Source organism: Tribolium madens, unplaced genomic scaffold, assembly GCF_015345945.1.
Source record: "Tribolium madens isolate multiple individuals breed KSU strain unplaced genomic scaffold, Tmad_KSU_1.1 Scaffold_2;HRSCAF=44;Tcas5.2_LGX, whole genome shotgun sequence".
Taxonomy (NCBI): domain Eukaryota; kingdom Metazoa; phylum Arthropoda; class Insecta; order Coleoptera; family Tenebrionidae; genus Tribolium; species Tribolium madens.
This window is the reverse complement of record NW_025400995.1, coordinates 2,441,984-2,466,591: the sequence shown is the minus strand read 5'-3', so window position 1 is coordinate 2,466,591 and position 24,608 is coordinate 2,441,984. Positions and strand designations below refer to the sequence as shown.

The following is a 24,608-nucleotide window of genomic DNA, read 5'->3' as shown; positions in this document are numbered from 1 at the left end:
TAGAAATTTGGCGAGTGCGCCTGCATTTATATTTTATAGAACACGTGTATCATATGTTATATGTCAAGAGCTCGACTCGATCTGGATATAAAACGCTCTGCCATTGAGCTCGATTCACATTCAACTCAGTACAGATTCAAAAAGACTGATTCGTTTTTAAAGTGTCCGTTTTTGCTACTCCAAAATGTGTCAAATAGCTTTAAATTAATAATGATGTGTAAAGTTGTGAACTAAAGCAATAAAGATTATCCGAACCGACTGCAATATCTTATTGCATTTAACAATTCTTCATTTTTCTTCTATATCTTTCATGCTGTCAACCGCGATACTGGACCATGTATAGCTGTTCTAACGCAACTTACTTTAGGAACCTTTACACACGCAGTAAAAATATTTTACTACATATATAGATTTAACAAAATCAAAATATTGTCATGTGTACATTTGTTCACAATAATACCTGTTCTTAATTATGACTACTACTATTTACTTCCTGCTCCATACGTTACATAATGTTTATTAAATTATAAGAAATAAACAATTACAAAAATTACAAAAACACCTCTTTCATTACTTTCCTTTTTTTCCACCACTCTCACACAGATAACACTTTATCTCGTCTTAAGTTTATCGATTAGGCCCCACATTAATTTCCAAGTATCACAATTGTAGACAGGTGAAAACAATGTTCCTCCTAACTTCATGCATATTCAGCAGCATCTAGTACTATTTAGTAAACCTGCTGCTTAATTAAACAATTGTCATTTACATCTAGATCAAAGAGACGCTACTTTCACTTTCTTACAATCTTCTTTATGAGGTCACTTCAGTTTCATCATGAAAATTGTCAAGCTGCTGGAAATGTAAATTGTTGTATCGACCGCACATTCATGCCTTTGTTTAACAACCATCCATTCGCATATTGATGAAGCCGGAAAAGGAGTCTTGCATATGTATGTTTATTCTTCTTCCACCACTCTCTTAAAAAAATAACTACCACAATAGCCTAATTTAACCCCCGCTAACTGAATCTGTGTTATTTGAAACAACAGAATCAAAAATCCGTTGCGAAACCACTATTGTCGCACGTAATTGACCTTACAACAAATTACTCGACATCCGCAATCACTGTCACAATTGAAATATCGCTGATTTTTTATTTTAACTAGAATAATAGCAGTTTTTCGTTGTGGCAAATAAGTCAACGTTCCTGTTTGTGTTGGGAGCTTTCTTAGCAATTAAGCGCTCTAAATTGAATTCAGTTTTTAATTACATTTAATGTTAAGTATGAAATTACCCACGGGACTCCTAAAAATAAACGAAAAGGTGTTTTGGAATTAATTTTAATTGGTAGGGTACTTCGAAGACGTAAAAATGTTAATAAGAAATACTAACAAGGTGAGCATAATTTTTCTGCTTAGTCTAAAAAGAATAAAGAACATCACACGTGAACGACCTTTGACAAAATCAGCTGATAAAGCAAGGTAGACCGGTTGATGATGCTCAACCTTATTGACCATTAAATTTTCAAGCAAGCGTGAAATTTCAATTTATTTACGGTTTAAAGTAGAGTAACGTCAGTTCCTAGTTTTGTCATTGTTAAAATAATCATAAAAAACACAGCCTCGAAATAAAATGTCACTAATTTTTGTTACGTCAATTAAATACGAAAGGTGAAACTAACTATGAAATTCATGCACAAAACGTATTCGCTTTAAAAGAAGATACTAACATCAAAGAGAATCGAAAAAGAAAACGGGATAAGTAGAAGGCTGCCTATTATTATCGATGTTTGATATATAATCTCTCTGTTGAAAATTAATTAATGAATAAGGGCACAACGCAAAAATCCATCTTTGCTCAAGAACGCATCCAGATACGTAATTACCAGTCTTTGTAGACTTTCTGACGTGACCAAAGAACTCGGAACTTACGAGCACGTACACAAAACATTGCAGAATAAATAAGTAACAAAGAAAATCATGTCTTTATTAATATCATTATTATTCGGCCTGCGGCAAGTCAGATTTTAATTTTTGTTTTTTTTATTTTATTTTATTTTATTTGCCTCGTTTCGGCTCGTTAAACCCACTGGGAGATGTCCCTCATCTATCTCCGTATCTTCCATCTAATTACTAATCCAAACAAGGCGAATTCAATTTACATTGTCATATAAATGATGTGATCGTGTGAGCATAACTTCGTGTTACTTCGTAAATGCGAAGCTTCCACTCCTGCTGTTCGCTGCTCGACTGCTCCTGCAAAATGGATCGACACTCGTGCATTATTCAGCTCAGTTAACATTTGTGGCGTTGTCATGCGTTTGGTGAGCTTTGTGAAGTGCATATTGGTGCAGTATACGGTAAGACATTGTTCCCTTTCGGCTAAATGAATTTTTATAAGAAAAAAACAAAGAAACATAGGCAGGATTTGAGGCTTCTGCTAGGTTAGTCCAATACGCCGGCTTTGAACCAGTCTGCGCACGCATAAAACCGCGTCATACGATTTGTTATTACAAAACTTGTTAAAACTAGAGCTGTATATGAGTCAGGACTGGAATTTTACACAAACAAATAATTAGGTAGCGACGCAGATTTAATCAAAAAATATCCCCCTGATAATAGTTGGTGGTTTCATTGTCTGTTACAGAACGTCTGAATTGCGAGAATGAAGTTGGTGGTGTTATTAAACGCTTTGTGCATCGGTTTGAGTTTGTGTTTTAATGGTCAATTGGCGGAACTGGAATGTCCGGACGATTGCGATTGCCATTACTTTCGGATCAATTGGGTGACAGATTGTTCCGATAGCAACCTAACTGAGATACCTTACGATGAGTTGAGTCTGAATGTTTACGTTTTGGACTTGAACAACAATCAGATTACTGATGTCGGGCCGTTTCCTCACGACATCAAAATGCGTCGGTTGCAACTCGCGGACAATCTCATGACTGAATTGAAGAAGGAGTCGTTCGCGGGACTTAACTATCTGATCGATGCCGATTTTTCAGGGAATATGATAACTAGAGTCGATCCTGATTGCTTCGAGTAAGTAAAAGAGAATGATTTTGTGAATGAAGTTCCAGAAGGTTATTTTCAGTGATTCGCCGGGGTTTATCACGTTGGAACTTCAAGGGAATCCGTTAGATCCGGTCGATGGAATATTCTTATCCATCAAGTCATTGCATTATTTGGATATCAGCAACTGTGGCCTAAAATATTTAAATCCACTTTTCTTCGCCAATATTACCGCACTGAGTACGCTCGACTTATCCGGAAATCCCTTAGGAGTGATAGATAATAAAGTCTTCGAGCCTTTGTCTAGTCTGGAAACGCTGAAAATGAACGCCTGCAATTTGACTTACATTGCAAATTATGCCTTCAATTCATTGGAAAATCTCAAAAATTTAGAATTAAGCGCTAACATGCTTACTACTGATTGGTCATCAGTTCTTGATTATCTCCCCCGATTAGAGTATCTCGATCTTCGAAATTCACAAATTCGTCACTTGCCCGAAATTGTCTTCCATAATAACACTTATTTAAGAACGCTAATTTTGGCACAAAATGAGTTGAACGATTTTGATGTATCACAAACCGTCGGGAAACTCCAACAATTGGATTCATTAGATCTGTCTTTCTGTAATTTAACATTGCCTCTATCGGAAGATGCTTTCGTGAACGCGACAAAAATTCGTAGTTTGTTCCTATCAGGAAATTCATTATTTGCGTCCGATTTATTGGTTGCTTTGCCTCCATTATCAAATTTAGAGCGACTTTCTTTAAGTAATTGTGGATTAACTCGTCTACCGGATACTTTCCATAACTTCAAAAGTCTACAAGAACTCGATATTTCCCATAATCCTCTCAATGACGCATTTGTCAAATTATTGACGCCTCTCGATAAATTAGAATACTTAAATATGGGTTACAGTAATTTATCATACATAGCTCCGACATCATTTTCAAAAATGACAAATATGAAACGTTTAGTACTTTCCGGGAATGAGTTGAATAATTTGGAGGCCGGTCTTTTTGGCGACTTAACTAAACTTGAAAGTTTAGAATTAAATTCTTGTGGTTTGAGACGATCGATTAACGCAACGTTATTCTTCAATAACTTGACTTACACCGATTTAACTGAATTACAATTGGCAGGAAATCCGCTTCAAGTATCCAAATCAGGTCCTCTTTTACCTAAACAATTATCAAGACTTCTAACTTTAGATTTGAGCAATTGTAATTTGACGTTTCTACCATCGGATGCTTTCTATTGGACTAGAAATATTACCACATTGATTCTAAGCGGAAACCATTTCTCCTCAGCCGATAATTTACAGTTCCTTGAATTACTACCTAAACTAAAAATGCTCGATTTGAGGTATAATAAATTATCCTCATTTCCGCCAAAGACAATCTATTTAAATCCCAACGTGGAAAAACTAAAACTAATCGGTAATCCGTGGAGGTGCGACTGCACCGTCGCCGAATTATGGGATTGGGCCAATTTAGAAAAGGGCAGTCTTGGCATTTTGGAAGGCTCAACCATCGCAGCCGAACACGTGACAGTGGGCAAAACCAACAAACGTAAAAAACTCCTTGTTTGCAATTACGACACGTCCCAACCTCTGCCTATTATAACCAAAACGGTTCGCGGACGCAGACCCTTCATCAAACCTCAAAGAGTCTTAACTTCCACCAATCGTACGTGGGCCAAATATGTCCGGGAATCGGGATGCGAGCAACTCCCTGTTTTGCAAAGATCCCCACGAGCCGCCAATTCATGGGATTATCGCGGATCGGAACTAGAACCCAACACTTGGGCTGTAGCCGCGATCAACGCTGCCATTGTCTATATCACCCTAATGGCAATTGTCGGAATTGCCTTTCTTTTTACAAAGAGGCAAACACCCAGAACAGCCTTCGACAAAAATAATTAGTCGACAGATTTTCTCTGTACGTAGTTTAGTTGTGATACATCCAATCGTACCTTAATAATGCCCAAGGTTTAGCCAACAGGAGCTAGTTTTCTCCAAGACGTAATAATAAACTTCCGTTAATTGTGTTAATCACGAGTCAGCAGTTTCATAGAAAACAATTATAGTATGTAAACAATAAGTGTGAAAGGTATTTGTTTAATAACGTAATCGTGTTAATCGGAGAACTGCGTTTTTAAAGACTGTTTTTTGGGTGTGACACTTTGACTGTTATTTTCTATGCTAATAAACGACTCATTTATATGTTTTGCGCACTTATTTGTGTGATCCCCTATGCAAATTGATGCGTGGACTACGATCTTTCGTTCTATGACCCTTCTCCGAATTGTGTTTGTAGCCGAAGGCGTTTTTTAAATTGAACTCCTTTTAGTAAAGAGAATATGTAATGCTAGACCGGCTATAACTCGAAAATGGCTACGACCACCTCTTACCCTGTCATAGAGGGCGGATTTCCAGCAGTTCCTGTAATTGCAAGTGGAACGTGAACAGCCCTTGTTTCGGCCCTTCTGCCTCTCCTAATTATAACACGCGCCCCTTAAACCCAACCACCTACTCTCCGATAACAAGGCATCTACAGAACGGATCGAAACTATAATTTTTGAAAATTTTAACGAGATGATGTCAACAGAACAATTTTCATATTGTCTTAGTTAGCTTAACAAGGAAATTGTTGATTTTATAAATTTATTTACATAGTAGTAGACAAGTCAAATTAAATATATTTTCTTTTTTTTCCTATTTATATAGATAAGTGCACCCTATTATTTTATTTTTGTACTGCAATTGTGTAACTAGATTGTTGTAATTTGTCACAGTATTAAAACGTACCTTTTTCAAGCGTCGTACATCTTTCATTCCCTTTCTTCCTTTCCTTATAATTAAATGACACAATTGAACGAATTGAATGAAATCACTCAGAAAGAATACACTCAGTAATCGTTCATAATTTTATTTATTCGATACTTGAAAAGTTACAATTTTAACCGTACCAATTCTTAAATAAAACAAGAAAATTTGTCACTAAATGGAACAATTGAATCATTAAATAAAACACAACAGACGCAACTCTGATAATATTAATAGTCAATGGAACAATTTGTAGAGAGAAAGCAATCGTTTTCAATATCTGAGTTTCTTGGACTTTTTTTTTACATCACTGTCTGCGTATTTCTCGTAAGCGTTTGCAAGAGTGGTCATCATGGGCTCCAGGTATTCAATAGAACGCTTGTTGACTTTCCGAGGGAGAGAAAATTGCTCCCAAACATCTAACGTATCACAAGTTCCGAGTAGAAAACACACATTATGAACAAACGGTAATAATAGAAGGGACAAGAGACCCGCAAACCCAACTCCAGCCACTAATACCACGGCGCTAATTGCCGCAAAGTTATAAAATGACCAGTTAAGACCTCCTACTTCACTTCTGTCATCCTTCTTGGTGGGATTTTGTGTGGGACTTGTTGCGACGGACGAAATTAGAACCAAAGTCGCAAAAGCAAGGGTTCGCTTTGTTAACACCATCTGAATTTAGGAGAGTTAATTATGAGACAAAAATAATTAAAGATCCTACCTTTGAGATGTTTTCACCACTAGGGTTGTGCCAATACTAATAAACAGGGTGTTGGACACTGGACACGACAATAACCAGGTAGTAATTGCAAACGGGGGGTGGAAGAAAAGTGCTTTAAAATATACCTTGCCTTATCTCGGAATTGACAAGATGTCTATTCTTAACTTCAGGTACCGGAAATGAAAAGCGACAATGGATTTCGGGAGTCAGGAATATTCACTTTTAAACTATTTTACTCGGAACAAAAAACTTTAAGTGTTTCATTGTATTTTTCTAAATTTAGATAATAAATAAATTTAAAGGGAAGCTATAAATGCTCTTCACAACACCGCAACTACATTCTCGTACATTTTACGAAAAAAATATTTCAACATTATTTATCAAATATCACAATATGATATAGTAAATTTTAAATTTAAGTTTGGAATTGCTAGGTTGAAATATTGAAATAGTGTTATAAAAATTCACCTATTTTCTGAATATATGCGATGAAAAACCAAAACCTTAAACCCAATTTTGTTTCTTTATTAAAAAACACTAGATTGGCCTGGTCTGGCTATTCGAGAAAAAAACAAAACAGTATTCATAAATTCCATGCCAAAATGATCACTTTTAAATCTCATTTTTTCGATTTTCGTAAATTTTAGATATGTATAAAACACATAAAAATAGGTGACACATATTTACAGTTTTTTTTTTCAATGTATATTGAAAAAACAGGGATGTACAAAATTAAATGCCTCAAAACAAAAAAAATTTAAGAACAAATCAATATATTGGAATGCTTTTTTAACAATATAGATATAGATAGGTACTCCACAGACCTGGTAATTCCAAAAGCTTGTTATTAACAAATTATTTAAAAATATATTGTTTAAGCAAAAAAATTACAATTATGCAGGTTTTAAAATTATCAAAAATTTATATAAAAGCCTTCAGATTTTTACTATGTTCCCATACAAGTTTCTGAACGGACGTTTTAGAAATGGCTGAAAAAGTTTTTTTTTTGAGAGCGCTGCTCTCTGGAATCGCCTGAAAGTAGCATTTCTATGGACTCTAAATATAAAATTACCCATTATCGTAATTAATAAATTAAATTATTCTAATTTCTTTGTTTTATTATTTTTTTTAAATACCAATAATATGTAAAATATCTACTCTTTGTATATCTTTTGATAGTTTACAAAAAATTCATTTAGTTGGGTAGTTTCAAATATTACGTTTTGCTATACAAGTACGGAACCAAAAGTTTTTTTTAATAATTTGTCTTCAGAAAATAATAATTATTAAAAATTAAATTTCTGTGAAAATGTGATCGTATTTTGAGATATAATTGTGTTTTGTTTTTGAGTTAAGCGATTCTTTTTCTTCTCAATAAATAAAAATTGAATAAAATGTGGATAGACTTATTTTTTCAGTACATTGTCATCCATCAATTGTTTTTTCAAATAATAAACAATTTTAAGCAAAAAACGTTTGGTTCCATACTTTTTGTTGACATTTTGAGAAACATTGCGATTCTTTAAAACATTGTTTTAGTCTAGCAAACACCCTAAAAGTAATGTGAGACCTACACACTTTTATGCCAATATTAAAATATAAAAAATACTCCTCCTCTACTGAGGAATTTGTTTTCAAATATTGATTTTTGAAAAATAAATTTTAATTTTGTTGGAAATCATGTGTTTTATTTAGAACAGTTTAGTAATGACGGTAATTGGTATTTTTTATATTTAATTTCCATGGAAACGTTACTTTCAGGCTGCACTATGCAGCGCTCTCAAAAAAATTTTTTTTCAGCCATTTCTAAAACGTCCGTCTTGAAACTTGTATAGGGATATAGTAAAAATCTGAAGGCTTTTAAATGAATTTTTTGAGAAATTTAAAAACTTTCATAATTTTAGGTAATTTTTTTTTGCTTAAACGATATATTTTTAAATAATTTGTTAATAACAAGCTTTTGGAATACTTGCATTACTACGTCCGTAAAGTACCTGTTTATATCTATTGTTTCAAAAAAATATATTTCAATATATTGATTTGTTTTTAAGATATTTTTTTGCTTCGTACTTAATTTTGTACAACACTGTTTTTTCAATATACATTGAAAAAATCAAAAACTGTAAAATACGCATTCCATAACATATCTTATTTACGAAAATCGGAAACAATGAGATATAAAATAAATCGTTTTGGCAATAAAAAATAATTGGATTATTCAGGTACAAAACTATAAGAAGCTAGTTTGTTTAATAAAGTTTTAATTTGTTCCAAAATACCTAGATTAGGACAATGAAAATTAAAAATACTAAAATCAAATGGAGCAGCTTTTATTAATATATTTGAAAATTCATATCATATTCATAAGCGATATGAAATCGTTTTATCCTTCTTTTTTAAAAAGTACATTATTCCATTTCTATCGAAAGACAACATAACATCAGATGGAACTAGTGATTAGTCATTTTGAAATATCGACATACACTTTATAATCATTTAAATGATACAAATAGAATGAAAAGGTTTTTTAAATGAAAAGTAAATAATTATTTCAGAAACTTTTTATTTAAAACTTTACAAAAACTGGAACATACAAACAAAAATGATCACAAGATAATATCATTACAAGATTCTTATTCTTATACTATAGAAAACCCCTTTGGGACAGGTAACTGGAAAAATAAATAATTTTTACAATTTAGATACTAAAACTATGATATAGAAACGACTGGTGTGAAAAACTCATGCAAACACGTAATCATTGTTTTATAACTATTTAAATGATACGATTGAATGAAAAGTTTTTAAATAAGAAAACCCTCAAAAATCTGCTAACGAGTAAAATCACAAAACATCACAAAACTTAAATCTAAGATAGAGAATTCATTTGGTTTTACAAATAAATATAACTTTGATTTAAAGCTCCTTTGGTACTTTAAATAACTAGAAAAAAAAAGTTCAACGAGTCTGCATCTTCTTGAACATTTCTTGAATGGTAGCTTGCCTTTTCTTCTTCCCCTTTCCATCATCTCCATCCTCGTGGCGGCGTTTGCGATCAGGATTTGGTAAATTTTCGACGCTGAGTAAAACCGAATCGTCCACTTCTAGAACGCATTCACATTCTACAACAAGCGAACTGCCTTCAGAATTGCTATCCTCAGGCGTCAATATGACAGGACTACAACTCTCAGGGGTTTGCACAGATGAGAAGGAACTATCCAAGTTTTCAGATCTTTCAGATCCTTCAGATGACGAGAAGAAACGACTAACAACTCTCGGCTGACAGGAGGTATCCGTCGGTTGGAATTTGCTGAGTTTCCTCTTCAAGAAAGGGTTTTTTCCCAACACAGGAGAGGTAGAAGCGCTGGACTCATGAGATTCAGTCCTTTCTGTTTCTACCTTCGGTGCATTTGCGCAAGAAGGCTCATTGTAGAAAGCGAGTTCTCTTTCGATTTCGTCCTCGTGTTGAGCCACTGATGCTTCAATGGCCGAAGGATCAACTGGTTGAAACTTGAATGGGGTTGAAACCGTCGACTCGGGACGAGAAACGGGAGGACGGAACCGGAACTTTGGAGACCAAATACTGAATTCATTCATCTAAAAATCAAAATTGTTTATTTTTGGTGGTTTTTCAACAATGGAATGCTTACAATACTGTTGCTGGGGTCCCAGTTGTCCATTGGTAGCATCGTAAGAGGGTTCAGGTTGCCCAAAGCCAGTTGCAAGGCGATTTTATTATCAAAGAAGTCGCCGGCATTTTGGCAGTAGTTAATATTTGTACTGACTGGAGTTAACGGAACTAATTTCTTTTGTATTGGGTCAAATACAAGTTGGTGCAAAAATGTTGCGTTTGCAACTAGGAACTCAAATTTATAGTCATCAGTGACTGTCAGAGAAGGCATCTTTAAGTACCGTGGTAATTTATCTAGAAACTAAAATTTAAATCAAATTTGTGCTTATATTTTATAATAATTAATTAATATCTTCTATACAGATGCGCCAAACTTTGCGTCCCATGTAAGACAAGATACCAGGAACAAGGAAAATATGTTAAAAAAACTCTACCCATAAAAATTTCGAAATTATGAGACTTTAAATTTTGCATTTTGACTCTATTTCTCGTGAAAAAATTATTTTCCATGTTTTTTGCTGTCAAATGTCAAAAATAAATGTCAAAATTTTTTGACAGAATTTTTTTAAAATTGTTTCCATGTTTCTGGTATTTTATCTTACTTGAAATTTTTCTCTGGGGCGCGAGTTTTGACACCCTGTATATTATAGAAACGTACTATAGCAGGGTTAGTCTCCGCTGTCATGGATATAAATTTCAAGGCTTTTCTAATCCCAATTCCGGGAAGGGAATCCACATAATCGCACCCTGACAAGATGCACATGTAGCGAAATTTCTCCAAAGTGAAGCAAGTTGGTTTCATATTCATAGAAATGTGTATTTTGTCGGCTTCAACAAGTTGCCCCCGTCCATTGATATCCATTTTATACAAGACCTGGAAAAATAATGATAATACGAGTAAATCACGCTATTTTGACTTACTTTCAAACACCCAAATAGTAGCAAATCAGAGTCCTCAGTTATGATGCAATCTGCTAGCCCCCTTAAATTAAAATGAGCCAACTGGGCGTCAGCTTCATACGGGGCTACAATGCAATCAACGTGTAGTTTTCGGCACTCTTTAATGAGATCTAGGGCCATTTCAGGAGTGACATCAACCGATTGCGCGAAAAACTTATAAGCGTCACTAGTGTGCCCCAATCTGAGACACTCCATCCCCTGTCTACGGGCTAATTTTTTCAACTCTCGTCGTTTCTCTTCAGTCTTTAGTTTCGCTGGCAAGTGACGGCCGTCAAACACCATAATCGGTCTAATGTCATGGCTGAGGAGCATCCGGACGAATTTCATGCAGTAGTTAACAAATCTAAGTAAACCTGGGAAGTGAGCCTCAACTTAATGCAAAATTGTCACTTACAAATCAGTCTTTTCGCCTTTTGCCAATTGCAAAGCACAGCTTCTAGCACCTCGATGCAGCCAACAGTAGCTGTCGACAGCCACCGTGCGCCCCCGAAACTCAGAGACATGGCAAGGCCGGGTGCTCTTCTCCAAGAAGGGTAACAGTTGAGAAATGCCCATTGCTCACACTTAATTTTGAATCAAAACTTGAATCTAACACTACGTAACACTAATGAAATACTGACACAATCTTTTTTTAAGGAAAAAAGGGCAAAAGACACCTAAGAACCCGGCTACATTTCTGTTATTTTCCCTCCAAATGTTGTTTACAAACAGAGGTGGCGCCCCCTTACAATTGACATTTGGATATCAAATTTTAGCTTACCAAACTAAGCTATATATTAAAAATCTGAACTTAAAAATGTTTCTTGAAACAATTAGTTTTGCATTTTAGACTTATTGTTGTGTTTAAAAATTGATAAAACAAATTTAGAGTTAAATAAATCAATAAAATGTTGGGTGTAATTTTAGGGAAATTGGAGTTGAATAATTGGCAACATTTTTTTTGCAATAATTAAAATTAATAATTTTTAAACTAATAAAAAACAACAAAAACTAATATTATAATGATAAAAAATTATAAAAAATAACTAAATTGTTGTACAACATTAAAACAAATAATTCTGTAATCAATACAGTTAGCTTTCTGTACTTTCGCCACTCATGTATAGGTGGCACAGAATGTTGTTTATAGGAGTAATACATTTTGATTTATTTAATAAAAAATAGGTACCTATGTTGAACTAAGTAAGAAAGAAGCTCCTTTATTAACGTTAATGTAATGTTAAACCCAATTTAAACCAATATCAAAAATCAACCAAAATTTCGAACAAAATAATTAATAAAAAATTTGAGCATTTTAAAATTGAACCATAGAACGTTTTTGTTTTTATATTTCTATAGGTCCTAGAAATTCAAAAAGTGCATAAAATTTTTACAATTTTGACAATTCGTATTTTTTGAACGGCGAAACTATTAGACTTAGAGTAAAAAGCTCAACACCATCAAAATCGGCGTAAAAGAAATCTATCGATTGACGCAAATACAGAGTCAATATTCCGCAAAAAAAATGTTTTTAACCAATAATTACGGCGAAACTAGAAGAGATTTGCTTGGTAAATTCGTAATCAGCGTGTAAAAATCTATCGGATAAGATAGATTTAAATAGAATCTGAGACACGACCATTTTTAAAGGAAAGGAATTAAAAAAAAAATCATTCAATTTTATTTTGTTAATTCCGACTAAAGTATATTGAAAACGGTACTACACCTATGTGTATGTTCCGAGGAGTCGATTGGTGGCAAGGAAACAGCAAAATTCTCGATAGTTTAGAGAAGTTATTCTCGAGTTAATATTTTTGCTATTTTTGTCTTTACCAGCCATTTTCTCAATAACTATTTGCCGTGGGCAATGATCTTTTTTTTATAAGACAGGAAATTAAAAGTACTTTTAAACGGTACGAAATATAACGGGCTGTAGAATAATTCCGAAGTTATTGGCAATCGCCCAAAATTTTGTCATAAAACTAAAAATTGTAAACTTTGAAATTCATCGAAATGCACTTCGAGGGATCTAAAAGTACATAAAACGTCCTGAAAACACGAAAAAAAAATTTTTTTTTAATAAAATGATTATATTAGACTAGAGCACAAATACATGCCAGGAGCTTAGTGGCATAAGATTAATTTTTCTCTAATTCAAATTCACATACTAATTCAAATTAGCAAGCGCATAAGAGCGCAAACTTTAAAATATGTACAACATAGACCTAGTAGTAAGCATAATAAGTTTATAAGAAAGCATAATCATAAGAACAAAAGCATAAGAGATGTGCACATGTTCTAATAAGTATAAAAAAGAGAAAGAAAGAAAGAATAAATGCATAAGAACAAACAAGAGAGCAAAGTATAAGAAAGATAAAGAGCATAAGAGCCTTTGTTTTACCGTAAACACGATTTTTTTGATTTCCTTAAGATAAATCAAAATAAATAATTTGTTAATATTTTTTTTAAAGTAATCTACTTCTAATTTAATTTTTTGCGAATAATTGAAAATTTTAAAATCTGGTCAATAGATATTCTTGCACTTTTAACGATCTTAGGTACTTTTTGATAGTTTATAAATTATAAATTATGCTGGAGTTTGACTATTTTGACGGTTTTTACATACAGTATTTCCCCGAATTGAGTTTACAAGAGGAAAAATTCTTTTATCTTAGATTTTACGTCAAAACTGCAAAGGAAAAACATTTTTTGCTTCACCTGAAACGAGCAAATCCGTAATTAAAACATCATTATTCTAACTCAGTAGAAAGAAAAGTTTATTTTTCTTTTGATTTTGTAAGATTATTTCTCAGCTTTTTAAATTCCATCACATTGGCGGTTTTATTTTTTGATAATGATGCCACTTTGACAAATGAGTTTACGCAAGTTAAATAACAAAAATGTTTCTGAAAAACATAATTTTAATAAATGGCAACTCAAACAGCCTTAAGATAAGAAACAAAGTAATTTTTAACAAGCACTATCATGATTCAATTAATAAATTAATTGTCAAAGTGACATATAGTTGTCAAATAAATAAAACTGCCAATGTGATAAGACTTAAAAAGCAGGGATAACTTTTTTTTCCTTTTGTAAACTCAATCCGGGAACATACTGTAGATAAAGTCTTAATCATTTCCTTTTAGGTACCACCTATGTCAAGAATGTTTTCTCAACATATAAATAAATAATATAACCTATGTGTTTTATAAATTGACTTTTAACCGGTCAACAAACTATGAGAAATTATTTTAAAACCGTTCGTTTTTCCATTAAAGCGTGAAAGTCAACCGGTTACTATCAGTTGCTGTGAACTCTTAAACTAGTTCGGGCAACACGTGGTTTGTTTTAGTGACCAAATGGGAACGACACAATCAGTTCTTGAAGATTTAAATTTACCAAAAATAAAAAAGTACGTATTGTTAAAATTTTTGCAAAAATTGAAAGCCAGTTTTTAGGCTTGAGGAGATCAGGTTTTATTTGCACGACACTGAGCATGTTGGTACGTAAATTAAAAAAAATAGGCAAAGAATAATTTGAAATTTAGTCAAAACAGATAGCATCAACCCTAACACAACTCTAAACTCGTACCTGCGACAAAATTTAAACTTAACCGGAACTAAAGCAATGTGTCATGAAGGCGGTTGCGGTGCTTGCGTTGTAGTTATACAAAAAAAAGACTCAATTACCCAAAAAGACACATTTTTGTCTGTGAATTCTGTAAAACACAATAAAATCTCAATTTTTTTTTTCTTAGATTTTACTTGTAGTGCTTGATTCCAATTTTGTCATGTAACGGTTGGAGGGTTTACACAGTTGAGGGTATAGGTAGCCCACTTTTGGGCTACCACCCAGTCCAACAAATTCTAGCTAAATTTAATGGCACACAGTGTGGTTTTTGCTCTCCTGGGATGGTTATGAACATGTACGCTTTATACGAATCTGGAAATTTGACAATAGAGGAAGTCGAAAATTCTTTTGGGGGGAACATTTGCAGGTGTACAGGATATAGATCTATTCTTGCAGCTTTTAAGTCTCTTTGTACTGATTCGTGTCCGGAAATTCTCGGACAGCATCCTGATATTGAGGACTTAAGGGTTTGTCAAAGAAACAGTTGTGAAAAGAAGTGTGAGAAGATTTCAGAGGAACCGTTTTATCATGTGGTAGGAAGCTCAAGGTGGATTAAAGTGTACACTTTAAGGGATTTATTCACAACCTTGTCTTCTTATTCGAGTTTGAATTATAAACTAATTGCTGGAAACACAGCTCAAGGTTTATTACATTACGTGTATTATAATTTATTTCACGAAAAAAATTTCAGGAGTATTCAAAACTTACTCAAAACCTGTCGATCTATACGTAGATGTAACCTCAATTCCTGAATTAATATCTCATGATTTTAAAAATAATTCACTCGTTTTGGGAGCTAATACTACACTCACAAAAGCAATAGAAGTTTTTATCGAAACGTCAAAAAAATATCCCAATTTTGTCTATTTGAAAGACTTGGCCCAACATATTGATTTAATAGCTAATGTTCCTGTTAGAAATGTGAGTTAAATTAAATTTACAATTTACCCTATTACAAATTTAATATTATAGAAAGGTACTTTAGCTGGAAATTTAATGATGAAACATGATCATAATGACTTTCCTTCTGATATTTTTCTAATAATGGAAACAGTGGGTGTTCAATTCACTATTGGTAAACTCACTCATTTAAAAAAATTAATAAAACGATTGTAACTAATTGTAGTGTCAGTAAATGGACAAGAAGTAACGTTAAGTCCTCTCGATTTCATTAAAAGTGACATGAAATTAAAAATTTTGCAAAATATTGTTTTTCCTGAGTATACGACTAATGTAAAGTTTGTGAGCTACAAGGTAATAAAAATTTCAAAGTATTTCTAGTAACATGAAATCGAAACTTTTTTTTTTAGATAATGCCTAGAGCTCAAAACACTCATGCACATGTCAATGCTGGTTTTCTATTTAAATTTGAAAATGATTTAATCCAAGAAGCTCGAATCATTTACGGAAATATAAACCCAACCTTAGTTCATGCTATTGAAACTGAGAAATTTTTAGTGGGCAAACATTTGTTTGATAATAGCGTGTTACAACAAGCTTATGGTATTTTGTCAACAGAATTGGATCCCAACTTGATACCACCTGATCCTAGTCCGGAATTTAGAAAACAATTAGCCATAGCACTATTTTATAAAGTATTTGTCAAACTTGGTGTTTTCTTTTTTTTTTGATAATCTAATTTATAGGCTATTTTGACAATCGCTCCCTCTGATAAAATATCACTAAAAAATAAATCCGGTGGTTCACTCTTGCAACGACCAATTTCAAAAGGAGTGCAAGACTATGACACTAAGAAGTCTTTGTATCCCCTAACTCAACCAATTTCAAAATTAGAAGCTCTAGCACAAACAACTGGTATTAAAATAAAAAAAATTGTAATCCCAAAATTATCAAATTTCTAGGTCAAGCTCAATACATTGATGACATGCCAGACCTCCCCAATCAATTATTTGGGGCTCTTGTTCTTGCAGAATCACCTCCAAATTCAATTATCAAAAGTATCAACTCGAAAAAAGCCTTGGTTGAATTTTCACAATATCTCAAACTTAAATATCATTTAATTTTTTAGGAACAAGACGATATTGTTGCTTTTTTTAGCAAAGACGACATTCCCGGTGATAACAATTTTACTCCACTTAACATCGCTTATATCACAGCCAAAGAAGAAATTTTTTGCAGTGGAAGAGTTCAATATTACGAGCAACCAATCGGAATTTTGGTTGGCAAAAATTTTCAAGCTGTTCAAGCGGCTACTAAACTAGTAGAAGTGACTTATGATGTACCAAATATTGAGCCATTATTATCAGTTCGTCAAATTTTGAAATCTGGTAGAAAAGATCGAATTCTTGAAACAAAAACAATCAAACCGAAACGCCGCGGTAATGATATCAAGTATGTGATAAAAGGGACTTTTGACATTCATCACCAGTACCATTTCCATATGGAAACTCAATGTTGCAATGTCATACCAACCGAAGATGGACTTGATATCTACCCATCAAGCCAATGGATGGATTTAACTCAAATCTCGGCCGCAAACATGCTCAAAATCCCCAATAACAAGATTAATGTTTTTGTCCGTCGATGTGGAGGAGCCTTTGGGGCTAAAATTAGCCGAAATGGGTTGGTTTCATGTGCTGCTGCTTTGGCATCTTGGAAATTGCGAAAACCAGTTAAATTGTCACTGTCTTTGAGTACCAACATTGCTGTAATTGGGAAAAGATGGCCGCTTTCAACTGACTATGAAGTTGGTGTTAACGATAAAGGAGTTATACAATACCTTGATTGTACCCACTATTCTGATGTTGGTGCAATTAGTAACGAGGATGGTACTGGCGAACTTTTAAACCTATTTATGGCTAGTTATGATCCTGACACTTTCCACATTCAAATGAATAAAGCAATTACAGACACTCATACTAACACTTGGGCTAGGGCTCCAGGTAAGTGGCCAAAAATTTTTACCAAATTTACCAAACAAATGTTAGGGACCACTGAAGGGTTAGCAGCAATTGAAGCAATAATCGAGCACATTTCCTATGTTGCTAGTGTTGATCCGTTGGAAGTACGGCTTGCAAATTTCCCAAAAGACTCACCACTTGTAAAATATGTCAACGATATTAAGTCGTGGGCCGATATTGATAAGAGAAAAAGCGAAATTAACACTTTTAATCAGGTTCATAACTCATTTATTATTTAAATTATTAAAGTGAAACTTTTATTCCATCGCCTCAAAATTTTTCGTCCATCTATCGCATGTCGCATTACAGTCGGCCGCGGAGTAGGGGTAAAGTGAAAGGCGTTCGGCAGAACAGCCAAGGCCAATATGTGTAGCATTTATATTCTTACTCATACGTGCATTGATCCGAAAAAAAGTTTCACTTGCATCGTGGTTTCTTATCAAATTATTGTCTTTTATTCAGAATAACAGATGGAAAAAGAAAGGTCTAAGTGTGGTTCCAATGAATTATGAATTGAACCTAGCTGGTCCATTTGCTGCTACAGTGTCTATTTTCCACGGAGATGGTTCCGTTCAAATTTCACATGGAGGGATTGAAATTGGGCAAGGAATTAACACAAAAGTCCGTCCTAAACCCTAAATATAGTTTCAAAATTTTGATAATTTTCAGGCTGCGCAAGTGTGTGCTTACAAATTAGGCATCTCTCTTGAGAAAATTTCAGTGATTCCGAGTAACAGTTTTGTGGCACCTAATTCAATGCTGACCGGTAGTAGTATTACTTCTGAGGCAGTTTGTTATGTAGGAAATATCAAAATAAGAAAAAAATGAACAAATGAACGAAAAATTGAATTTCAGGGAGTTATTCAAGCTTGTGATCAACTCTTAGATAGAATTAAACCTTATCGCAAAAAATTTGAAAATGTGACTTGGGAAGAATTAATCCAAAAGTGTTTTGAAGATTATGTCAATCTATCAGCGAGTGGCCAGTAATATAACAAACCATGTTGTGCGAAATTCTTTTCTTGTTTCCAGGTTTTCACCTAAAGAAAAAAATGTGACTTCGTATTCCATTTACGGTATTTGTGCGTGTGAAGTTTTGGTGGACATTTTGACAGGTCAACATATAGTATCCAGAGTTGACCTAATCGAAGACACTGGTCAATCAATGAGCCCCGAAATTGACATTGGGCAAATTGAAGGTGCTTTTGTTATGGGAATGGGTTACTATACCATGGAGCATATTATTTTTAATTACGAGGGCAAAATTTTGACCAATAACACTTGGACTTATCATCCCCCAGGTGCTAAGGACATTCCGGTTGATTTTAATGTCAAGTTTCCGAAAAATAATCCAAATCCGGTTGGGGTCCTAAAATCTAAAGGTAATTTTCAAACAATGGGGAAATATTTATGAAAAATTTTATTTAGCAACTGGTGAACCTGCTGTATGTCTCACAATAGCAGTGCCTTTAGCAATCCGAAACGCTGTAGCCTCTGCTAGACTTAATGCAAATTCCTCCAATACAAAATGGTTTCCATTTGGTAATTTATTTGTTTTAGTGTTTGAATTTTACAAGATTGTTTTCAGATGGTCCAACCAATGTCGAAAATGTTTTCATGAATAGCTTAAATGACTACTCGCAATATGTTTTGTGAAATTTAACTATCTACAGATTAACTAGTTGCGTTATCAGTGTAATATTTATTTTTATTTGTTTGCTAAACCAAGGTAAATCAACTAAATTGTTTAATTTGTAAATTAGGCATTTATTTGTTGATCAAATAAAATATGTATTAGCAAATCAAATGCATTTTTATTACTAATAATAACTACATCCTGTTTAGTGCTATTATTATAGCCAATAACAGAGTTAAGTTACTAGTACTTAGACAAATCTACTTAAGTGATATAAGTTCAAGTGTATTGCTATGAAAACAAAGGAATTAATTGAAAAGTCTCAGATAACTTTATAATTTTTAAACTGACTCAGTTTCAACTACATAATTGGAAAGATAAATAGAAACGTAAAACATCATCTATCTTTTTTCATACAGTTATTGGTATATAAATAGGTGAGTGATGAACAAAAACACAGTTGTATCCAATATGCTAACCTTCGATTGATTTCGATAACTGGTTTTGAGATGGCTTCTGAGATAAAAAAGTAAGTATTTTTGTTTGCTTTATCTCTTTTCAAAATACGAAAAATTATTTAAGACTTGGTGAAATTAAATTATATATACAGGATGTCCAGTATACCGGTAAGTCTAATAGATAATAACAATAACAGTAATAAAATAATAAGTGAAATTTAGTTAAAACTGATGAAGTTACCCCAAATACGTCCCTCAATTCTTACATTCGTGACACTTTACAATTGACTGGAACCAAATCTTTGTGTTATGAAGGGGGTTGTGGGTCTTGCGTCGTGGTGCTATACATCGTGGAACCCACGACGGAGAAAGAAGTTTATCTGGCGGTGAATTCGGTATAGATTTATTCACCCTTTCAATCTTAGTCTTAATTTGTCTTGATCCTAGTGTTTGGTTCCGCTTTTATCGTGTAATGGCTGGCGAATTTACACAATCGAAGGAATCGGAAATCCTTTAAACGGTTATCACCCAATTCAAGAAGTTCTAGCCAAATATAATGGCACGCAATGCGGTTTTTGTTCGCCTGGAATGGTGATGAACATGTATGCGTTATACGAATCGGGAAAACTAACAATGGAAGAAGTTGAAAATTCATTTGGCGGCAACATATGTCGATGTACTGGATATAGACCAATACTTTCCGCCTTTAAATCACTTTGCACAGATGCTAGTTCGAAAATACTTGGTAAATATCCTGATATAGAAGACTTAAGAGTGTGTAAGCAAGATAAATGTGGAAAAAAATGTGCAACAAAGTGTAATGGAGAGGCGTTTTGTCTTGAGCTTGCGGAATCAAAATGGATTAAAGTCTACACTTTACAAGATTTGCTAACTGTTTTGAATCAGTCAAAAGATTTGACTTATAAGCTAGTTGGGGGGAATACAGCTAAAGGTATGTATATGTGTGTGACTTTTGGGCAATATTTCACCCCAAATTTGAAATTCTAGGAGTCTTTAAATCGTATGCGAACAGTGTCTGTGTTTACTTAGATGTAAATTCAATCCCTGAGCTCAAAGTTCAAGAAGTCAAAGACACGACTTTTGTCCTAGGTGCTGGTACTAGTCTTACAACAGCTATGGAACTTTTCAAACAAGTTGGAGAGAAAAACTCTCAATTCTCTTACTTAAAACAATTAGCTAATCACATCGACTTAGTTGCAAACGTCCCAGTGAGGAATGTGAGTTTAAAATTAAATTTTCCGGCTGTCTTTCATTTCAGTATTTTAGGTGGGAACTCTGGCTGGAAATTTAATGATGAAACACGACAATCACGACTTTCCTTCTGATATTTTTCTTATTTTGGAAACAATCGGTGCTACGTTTACAGTTGGTAAATAAATCCATCAGACACTCAAAGGTGTAATAAATTCACTTAAAAATTTTAGTTGGAATCGATGGAAATGAAGTTGAATTAACCCCTCATGACTTTATTAGTTACGATATGAAACTAAAAGTTTTAAAAACTATCACTTTTCCCAGTTATACAGACACGGTTAAATATGTTAGTTATAAAATAATGCCGAGGGCTCAAAATTCACACGCGCATGTAAATGCAGGGTTTTTGTTTAAATTCAGTACAGATTCAATCCTTGATTCTGCGACTATTGTGTACGGAAATATAAACCCGACGTTTATTCACGCATCTGAGTCGGAAAAGCTCCTAGTAGGCAAAAATTTGTTCGATAATAATACTCTTCAACAAGTTTTTGCAACCCTTTCTAAGGAACTCATCACTGATGTTATACCTCCGGATCCGACACCGGAATTTAGGAAACAACTTGCAATTGCACTTTTTTACAAAGTGTGTTGAGATGAGTTGTTTTCCGAAAATACATTTTTTGGTTTCAGGCTGTATTAACTGTTGCTCCGACTGATAAACTCTCTCCCAAAAATTTATCAGGAGGTCCTGTACTAACAAGACCAGTTTCTTCAGGAACACAAGATTATGAAACTAACGAATCATTGTATCCACTCACTGAAGCTGTGCCAAAATTAGAAGCACTCGCACAAACTTCTGGTATGTTCCAAATTTCCAAATTGGAATTTCCCGAAAACTAGTTTTAAAATTCTAGGCCAAGCTCAATACATCCATGACATGCCTGAAGTACCTCATCAGTTGTACGGTACTTTAATTCTGGCAGAAGCACCACCAAATTCAACAATCAAAAATATAGACGCAAGCAAGGCTTTGGTACTTTTTCCGTCAATAAATTTTATTTGGACTTAAGTCATTTGTAGGAAGTGGAAGGCATTGTCGCTTTTTACAGCAAAGAGGATATTCCCGGTGATAATAATTTCACCCCCACTGACATATTTCCATCCATGGAAGAAATATTTTGCAGTGGTCGTGTGCTGTATTACGAGCAACCAATCGGAATTTTGGTCGGAACAAATACTAATGTTGTTAAGGAGGCTTCAAGTTTGGTTGAAGTGACATATGATCCGCCAAATGTAGGTCCTCTACTATCAGTTCGTCAGGTTTTGGCAGCTGGTCGAACTGATCGAATCCAAGAAATCAAAACAATAACACCCACACGAAAAGGCAACGATGTCAAACACGTGATAAATGGAACATTTGATATCTATCACCAGTACCATTTCCATATGGAAACGCAATGTTGTAATGTGATACCCAACGAAAATGGATTAGATATTTACCCATCGTCCCAATGGATGGACCAGATCCAATCAGCAATCGCCCGAATGCTCCAAATTCAAAATAACAAAATTAATGTAACAGTACGCAGACTCGGTGGTGCTTTTGGAGCCAAAATCAGCAGAAACGGCTTAGTATCATGTGCAGCAGCCTTAGCTGCGTGGAAATTGAGACAACCGGTGAAATTATCCCTCTCTCTACAAGAAAATATGGTAGCAATTGGAAAAAGATGGCCCCTTTCAACCGACTACGAAGTAGGGGTCAATGACGAAGGAGTTATCCAGTATTTGAACTGCACCCACTATTCCGATTTAGGAGCCACAATTAATGAAATAGGAGCCGAAGAATTACTAAATTTGTTTACAGCTAATTACATTAATGACACTTTTACAATACACATGGACGTCGTCGTGACAGACACGCATACCAATACGTGGGCTCGAGCCCCAGGTTCGACTGAAGGCTTGGCCTGTATTGAATCAATAATGGAACATGTGGCATACGAAATTGGAGTAGATCCTCTCGATTTGCGGATTGCAAATTTTCCGAAAGACTCCGAACTTTTGAAATATGTCAACGATCTAAAAACCTGGGCTGATATCGATAAAAGAAAACAGGAAATTGCTACTTTCAATCAGGAAAACCGGTGGAAGAAAAAAGGTTTGTCAGTAGTACCAATGGCGTATTTTTTGGGTGTTGGAGGTCCGTTTTCTGTGATGGTTTCAATATTCCACGGCGATGGTACTGTACAAATATCTCATGGTGGGATTGAAGTCGGACAAGGGATTAATACCAAAGCAGCACAAGTATGTGCTTACAAACTTGGGATTCCTTTAGAAAAAGTTACAGTTTTGCCTAGCAATAGTTTTGTTGCTCCAAATAACACGACGACTGGTGGTAGTGTCACTTCTGAAGCTATTTGCTACGTACGTTGTAATTGAATCGTAATTTGTTTTTTAATTAGGGTTTTTAGGGTGTGATTCAAGCTTGTGATCAATTATTGATTCGTATTCAACCGTACCAAGACAAAAATCCTAATGGGACTTGGGAGGATTGGATCAAGGCTTGTTTCAATGATTATGTCAATTTATCGGCAATTGGAATGTAATTTTTATTTTAACAAGTGATTTTTTGTTATTAAATATTCCTAGGTTTTCACCTAACGAACCAAATGTCAATACGTATCTGATTTATGGTATTTGTGCGACTGAAGTTGTTGTCGATATTTTAACCGGACAACATATTATTTCAAGAGTCGATTTAATTGAAGATACGGGACAATCAATGAGTCCTGCTATTGACATAGGTCAAGTTGAGGGTGCTTTTGTGATGGGAATGGGTTATTACACGACGGAAAAAATTGTTTATAATTACGAAGGTCGCATTTTAACTAATAACACTTGGACTTATTATCCTCCAGGTCCTAAAGATATTCCGATCGATTTTCGTGTAAAATTTCCGAAGGATAATCCAAATCCTGTGGGTGTACTGAAGTCGAAAGGTAATTGCTTTTTACAATAACTCTGTATGGCTATAAATAAAACGGAAGGGTTGAGACTACTAAAATCGCCGTCGTAATAAATCTAATATTTTATTTGATGGCAATCTTGACAATACGTGTCCTTTGGCATTTGATATCTAATCAATATGGCCTGTTTAGTAAGGGAGTGACCAAGCGGAATCACACTGTAGTGTTTCCAAGGGTAAAGCGGACATTACTTGTGCACATAACAGTTATCTCTCCTTCCGTTATTGCCAAATGGGCTTATTTTTATTTCTTTTATAATTTTTCTATTCAACAGCGACTGCGGAACCTCCTTTGTGTATGACGATATCGGTTCCATTGGCAATTCGAAATGCTGTAGCTTCGGCCAGATTGGATTCGGGGCAAACTACTTCAAAATGGTTTCCTTTTGGTGACGTAACTTTCAAGTAAATTTTTTTTTTGCTAATTGTGTCATTACAGAGGGGACGACAAATGTGGAAAATGTCTTTATGAACAGTATGAATGATTACACGCAATATATTTTGTGAAAATTTTATTGGTTATGTAAATTTGCGTAAAATAAATTACTTCATAATCCGTTTATTTTCTTTAAGCAAATTTCGAAAGA

General features: G+C 34.2%; 4 protein-coding genes across 5 annotated transcripts in view; 3 read left to right on the top strand and 1 right to left on the bottom strand.

Annotated features, from left to right (window-relative positions):
• The window catches only part of LOC123006694 (slit homolog 1 protein-like), a 70,172-nt gene extending 64,337 nt beyond the window's left edge, over positions 1 to 5,835 (top strand). Inside the window, exons 4-5 of the mRNA XM_044401373.1 lie at positions 2,667 to 3,044; positions 3,097 to 5,835. Of these exons, the coding sequence (XP_044257308.1) occupies positions 2,667 to 3,044; positions 3,097 to 4,936 (2,218 nt within the window). The 3' untranslated portion in view covers positions 4,937 to 5,835. The remainder of the gene's footprint in view (positions 1 to 2,666; positions 3,045 to 3,096) is intronic.
• A 3,280-nt stretch (positions 5,836 to 9,115) lies between these two features.
• On the bottom strand, positions 9,116 to 11,851 carry LOC123006383 (exonuclease 1). The gene is made up of 5 exons (XM_044400819.1): positions 11,549 to 11,851; positions 11,116 to 11,497; positions 10,853 to 11,068; positions 10,214 to 10,495; positions 9,116 to 10,160 (listed from the first exon to the last, which is right to left on the bottom strand). The coding sequence occupies exons 1-5, from the start codon at positions 11,707 to 11,709 to the stop codon at positions 9,522 to 9,524; spliced, it is 1,680 nt and encodes a 559-aa protein (XP_044256754.1). The 5' UTR covers positions 11,710 to 11,851; the 3' UTR covers positions 9,116 to 9,521.
• Positions 11,852 to 14,385: 2,534 nt separating this feature from the next.
• Positions 14,386 to 19,491, top strand: LOC123006569 (indole-3-acetaldehyde oxidase-like). 2 transcript variants are annotated; one of them, XM_044401149.1, is made up of 18 exons: positions 14,386 to 14,545; positions 14,592 to 14,635; positions 14,681 to 14,853; positions 14,904 to 15,405; positions 15,455 to 15,684; positions 15,736 to 15,838; positions 15,890 to 16,017; positions 16,074 to 16,358; positions 16,410 to 16,578; positions 16,626 to 16,744; positions 16,793 to 17,666; positions 17,712 to 17,899; positions 18,147 to 18,305; positions 18,354 to 18,482; positions 18,540 to 18,670; positions 18,717 to 19,066; positions 19,113 to 19,226; positions 19,273 to 19,491. In XM_044401149.1, the coding sequence occupies exons 1-18, from the start codon at positions 14,493 to 14,495 to the stop codon at positions 19,338 to 19,340; spliced, it is 3,819 nt and encodes a 1,272-aa protein (XP_044257084.1). In that variant the 5' UTR covers positions 14,386 to 14,492; the 3' UTR covers positions 19,341 to 19,491. The 2 variants fall into 2 exon arrangements, with proteins under 2 accessions (XP_044257084.1, XP_044257085.1); XM_044401150.1 differs by having other exon boundaries at positions 14,450 to 14,545; positions 14,592 to 14,631.
• Positions 19,492 to 19,642: 151 nt separating this feature from the next.
• LOC123006231 (xanthine dehydrogenase-like) lies at positions 19,643 to 24,581 on the top strand. The gene is made up of 14 exons (XM_044400548.1): positions 19,643 to 19,849; positions 19,903 to 19,946; positions 20,001 to 20,173; positions 20,226 to 20,730; positions 20,787 to 21,016; positions 21,066 to 21,168; positions 21,224 to 21,639; positions 21,687 to 21,855; positions 21,911 to 22,029; positions 22,077 to 23,420; positions 23,468 to 23,598; positions 23,646 to 23,995; positions 24,297 to 24,410; positions 24,461 to 24,581. The coding sequence occupies exons 1-14, from the start codon at positions 19,830 to 19,832 to the stop codon at positions 24,526 to 24,528; spliced, it is 3,786 nt and encodes a 1,261-aa protein (XP_044256483.1). The 5' UTR covers positions 19,643 to 19,829; the 3' UTR covers positions 24,529 to 24,581.
• Positions 24,582 to 24,608: the final 27 nt, after the last annotated feature.

Bases quoted from the DNA above. Each gene is read 5' to 3' on its own strand.
- LOC123006383 (XM_044400819.1), bottom strand. From the start codon at position 11,709: ATGGGCATTTCTCAACTGTTACCCTTCTTGGAGAAGAGCACCCGGCCT. The intron at 11,498-11,548 runs GTAAGTGACAAT...AGGTTTACTTAG, and splicing joins AAAGGCGAAAAGACTGATTT to ATTTGTTAACTACTGCATGA. The intron at 10,496-10,852 runs GTACGTTTCTAT...TTTAAATTTTAG, and splicing joins CGGAGACTAACCCTGCTATA to TTTCTAGATAAATTACCACG.
- LOC123006569 (XM_044401149.1), top strand. From the start codon at position 14,493: ATGGGAACGACACAATCAGTTCTTGAAGATTTAAATTTACCAAAAATA. The intron at 18,306-18,353 runs GTCCGTCCTAAA...GATAATTTTCAG, and splicing joins GGCAAGGAATTAACACAAAA to GCTGCGCAAGTGTGTGCTTA. The intron at 19,227-19,272 runs GTAATTTATTTG...GATTGTTTTCAG, and splicing joins TACAAAATGGTTTCCATTTG to ATGGTCCAACCAATGTCGAA.
- LOC123006231 (XM_044400548.1), top strand. From the start codon at position 19,830: ATGGCTTCTGAGATAAAAAA. The intron at 21,017-21,065 runs GTGAGTTTAAAA...TCAGTATTTTAG, and splicing joins CAAACGTCCCAGTGAGGAAT to GTGGGAACTCTGGCTGGAAA. The intron at 24,411-24,460 runs GTGACGTAACTT...GTGTCATTACAG, and splicing joins TTCAAAATGGTTTCCTTTTG to AGGGGACGACAAATGTGGAA.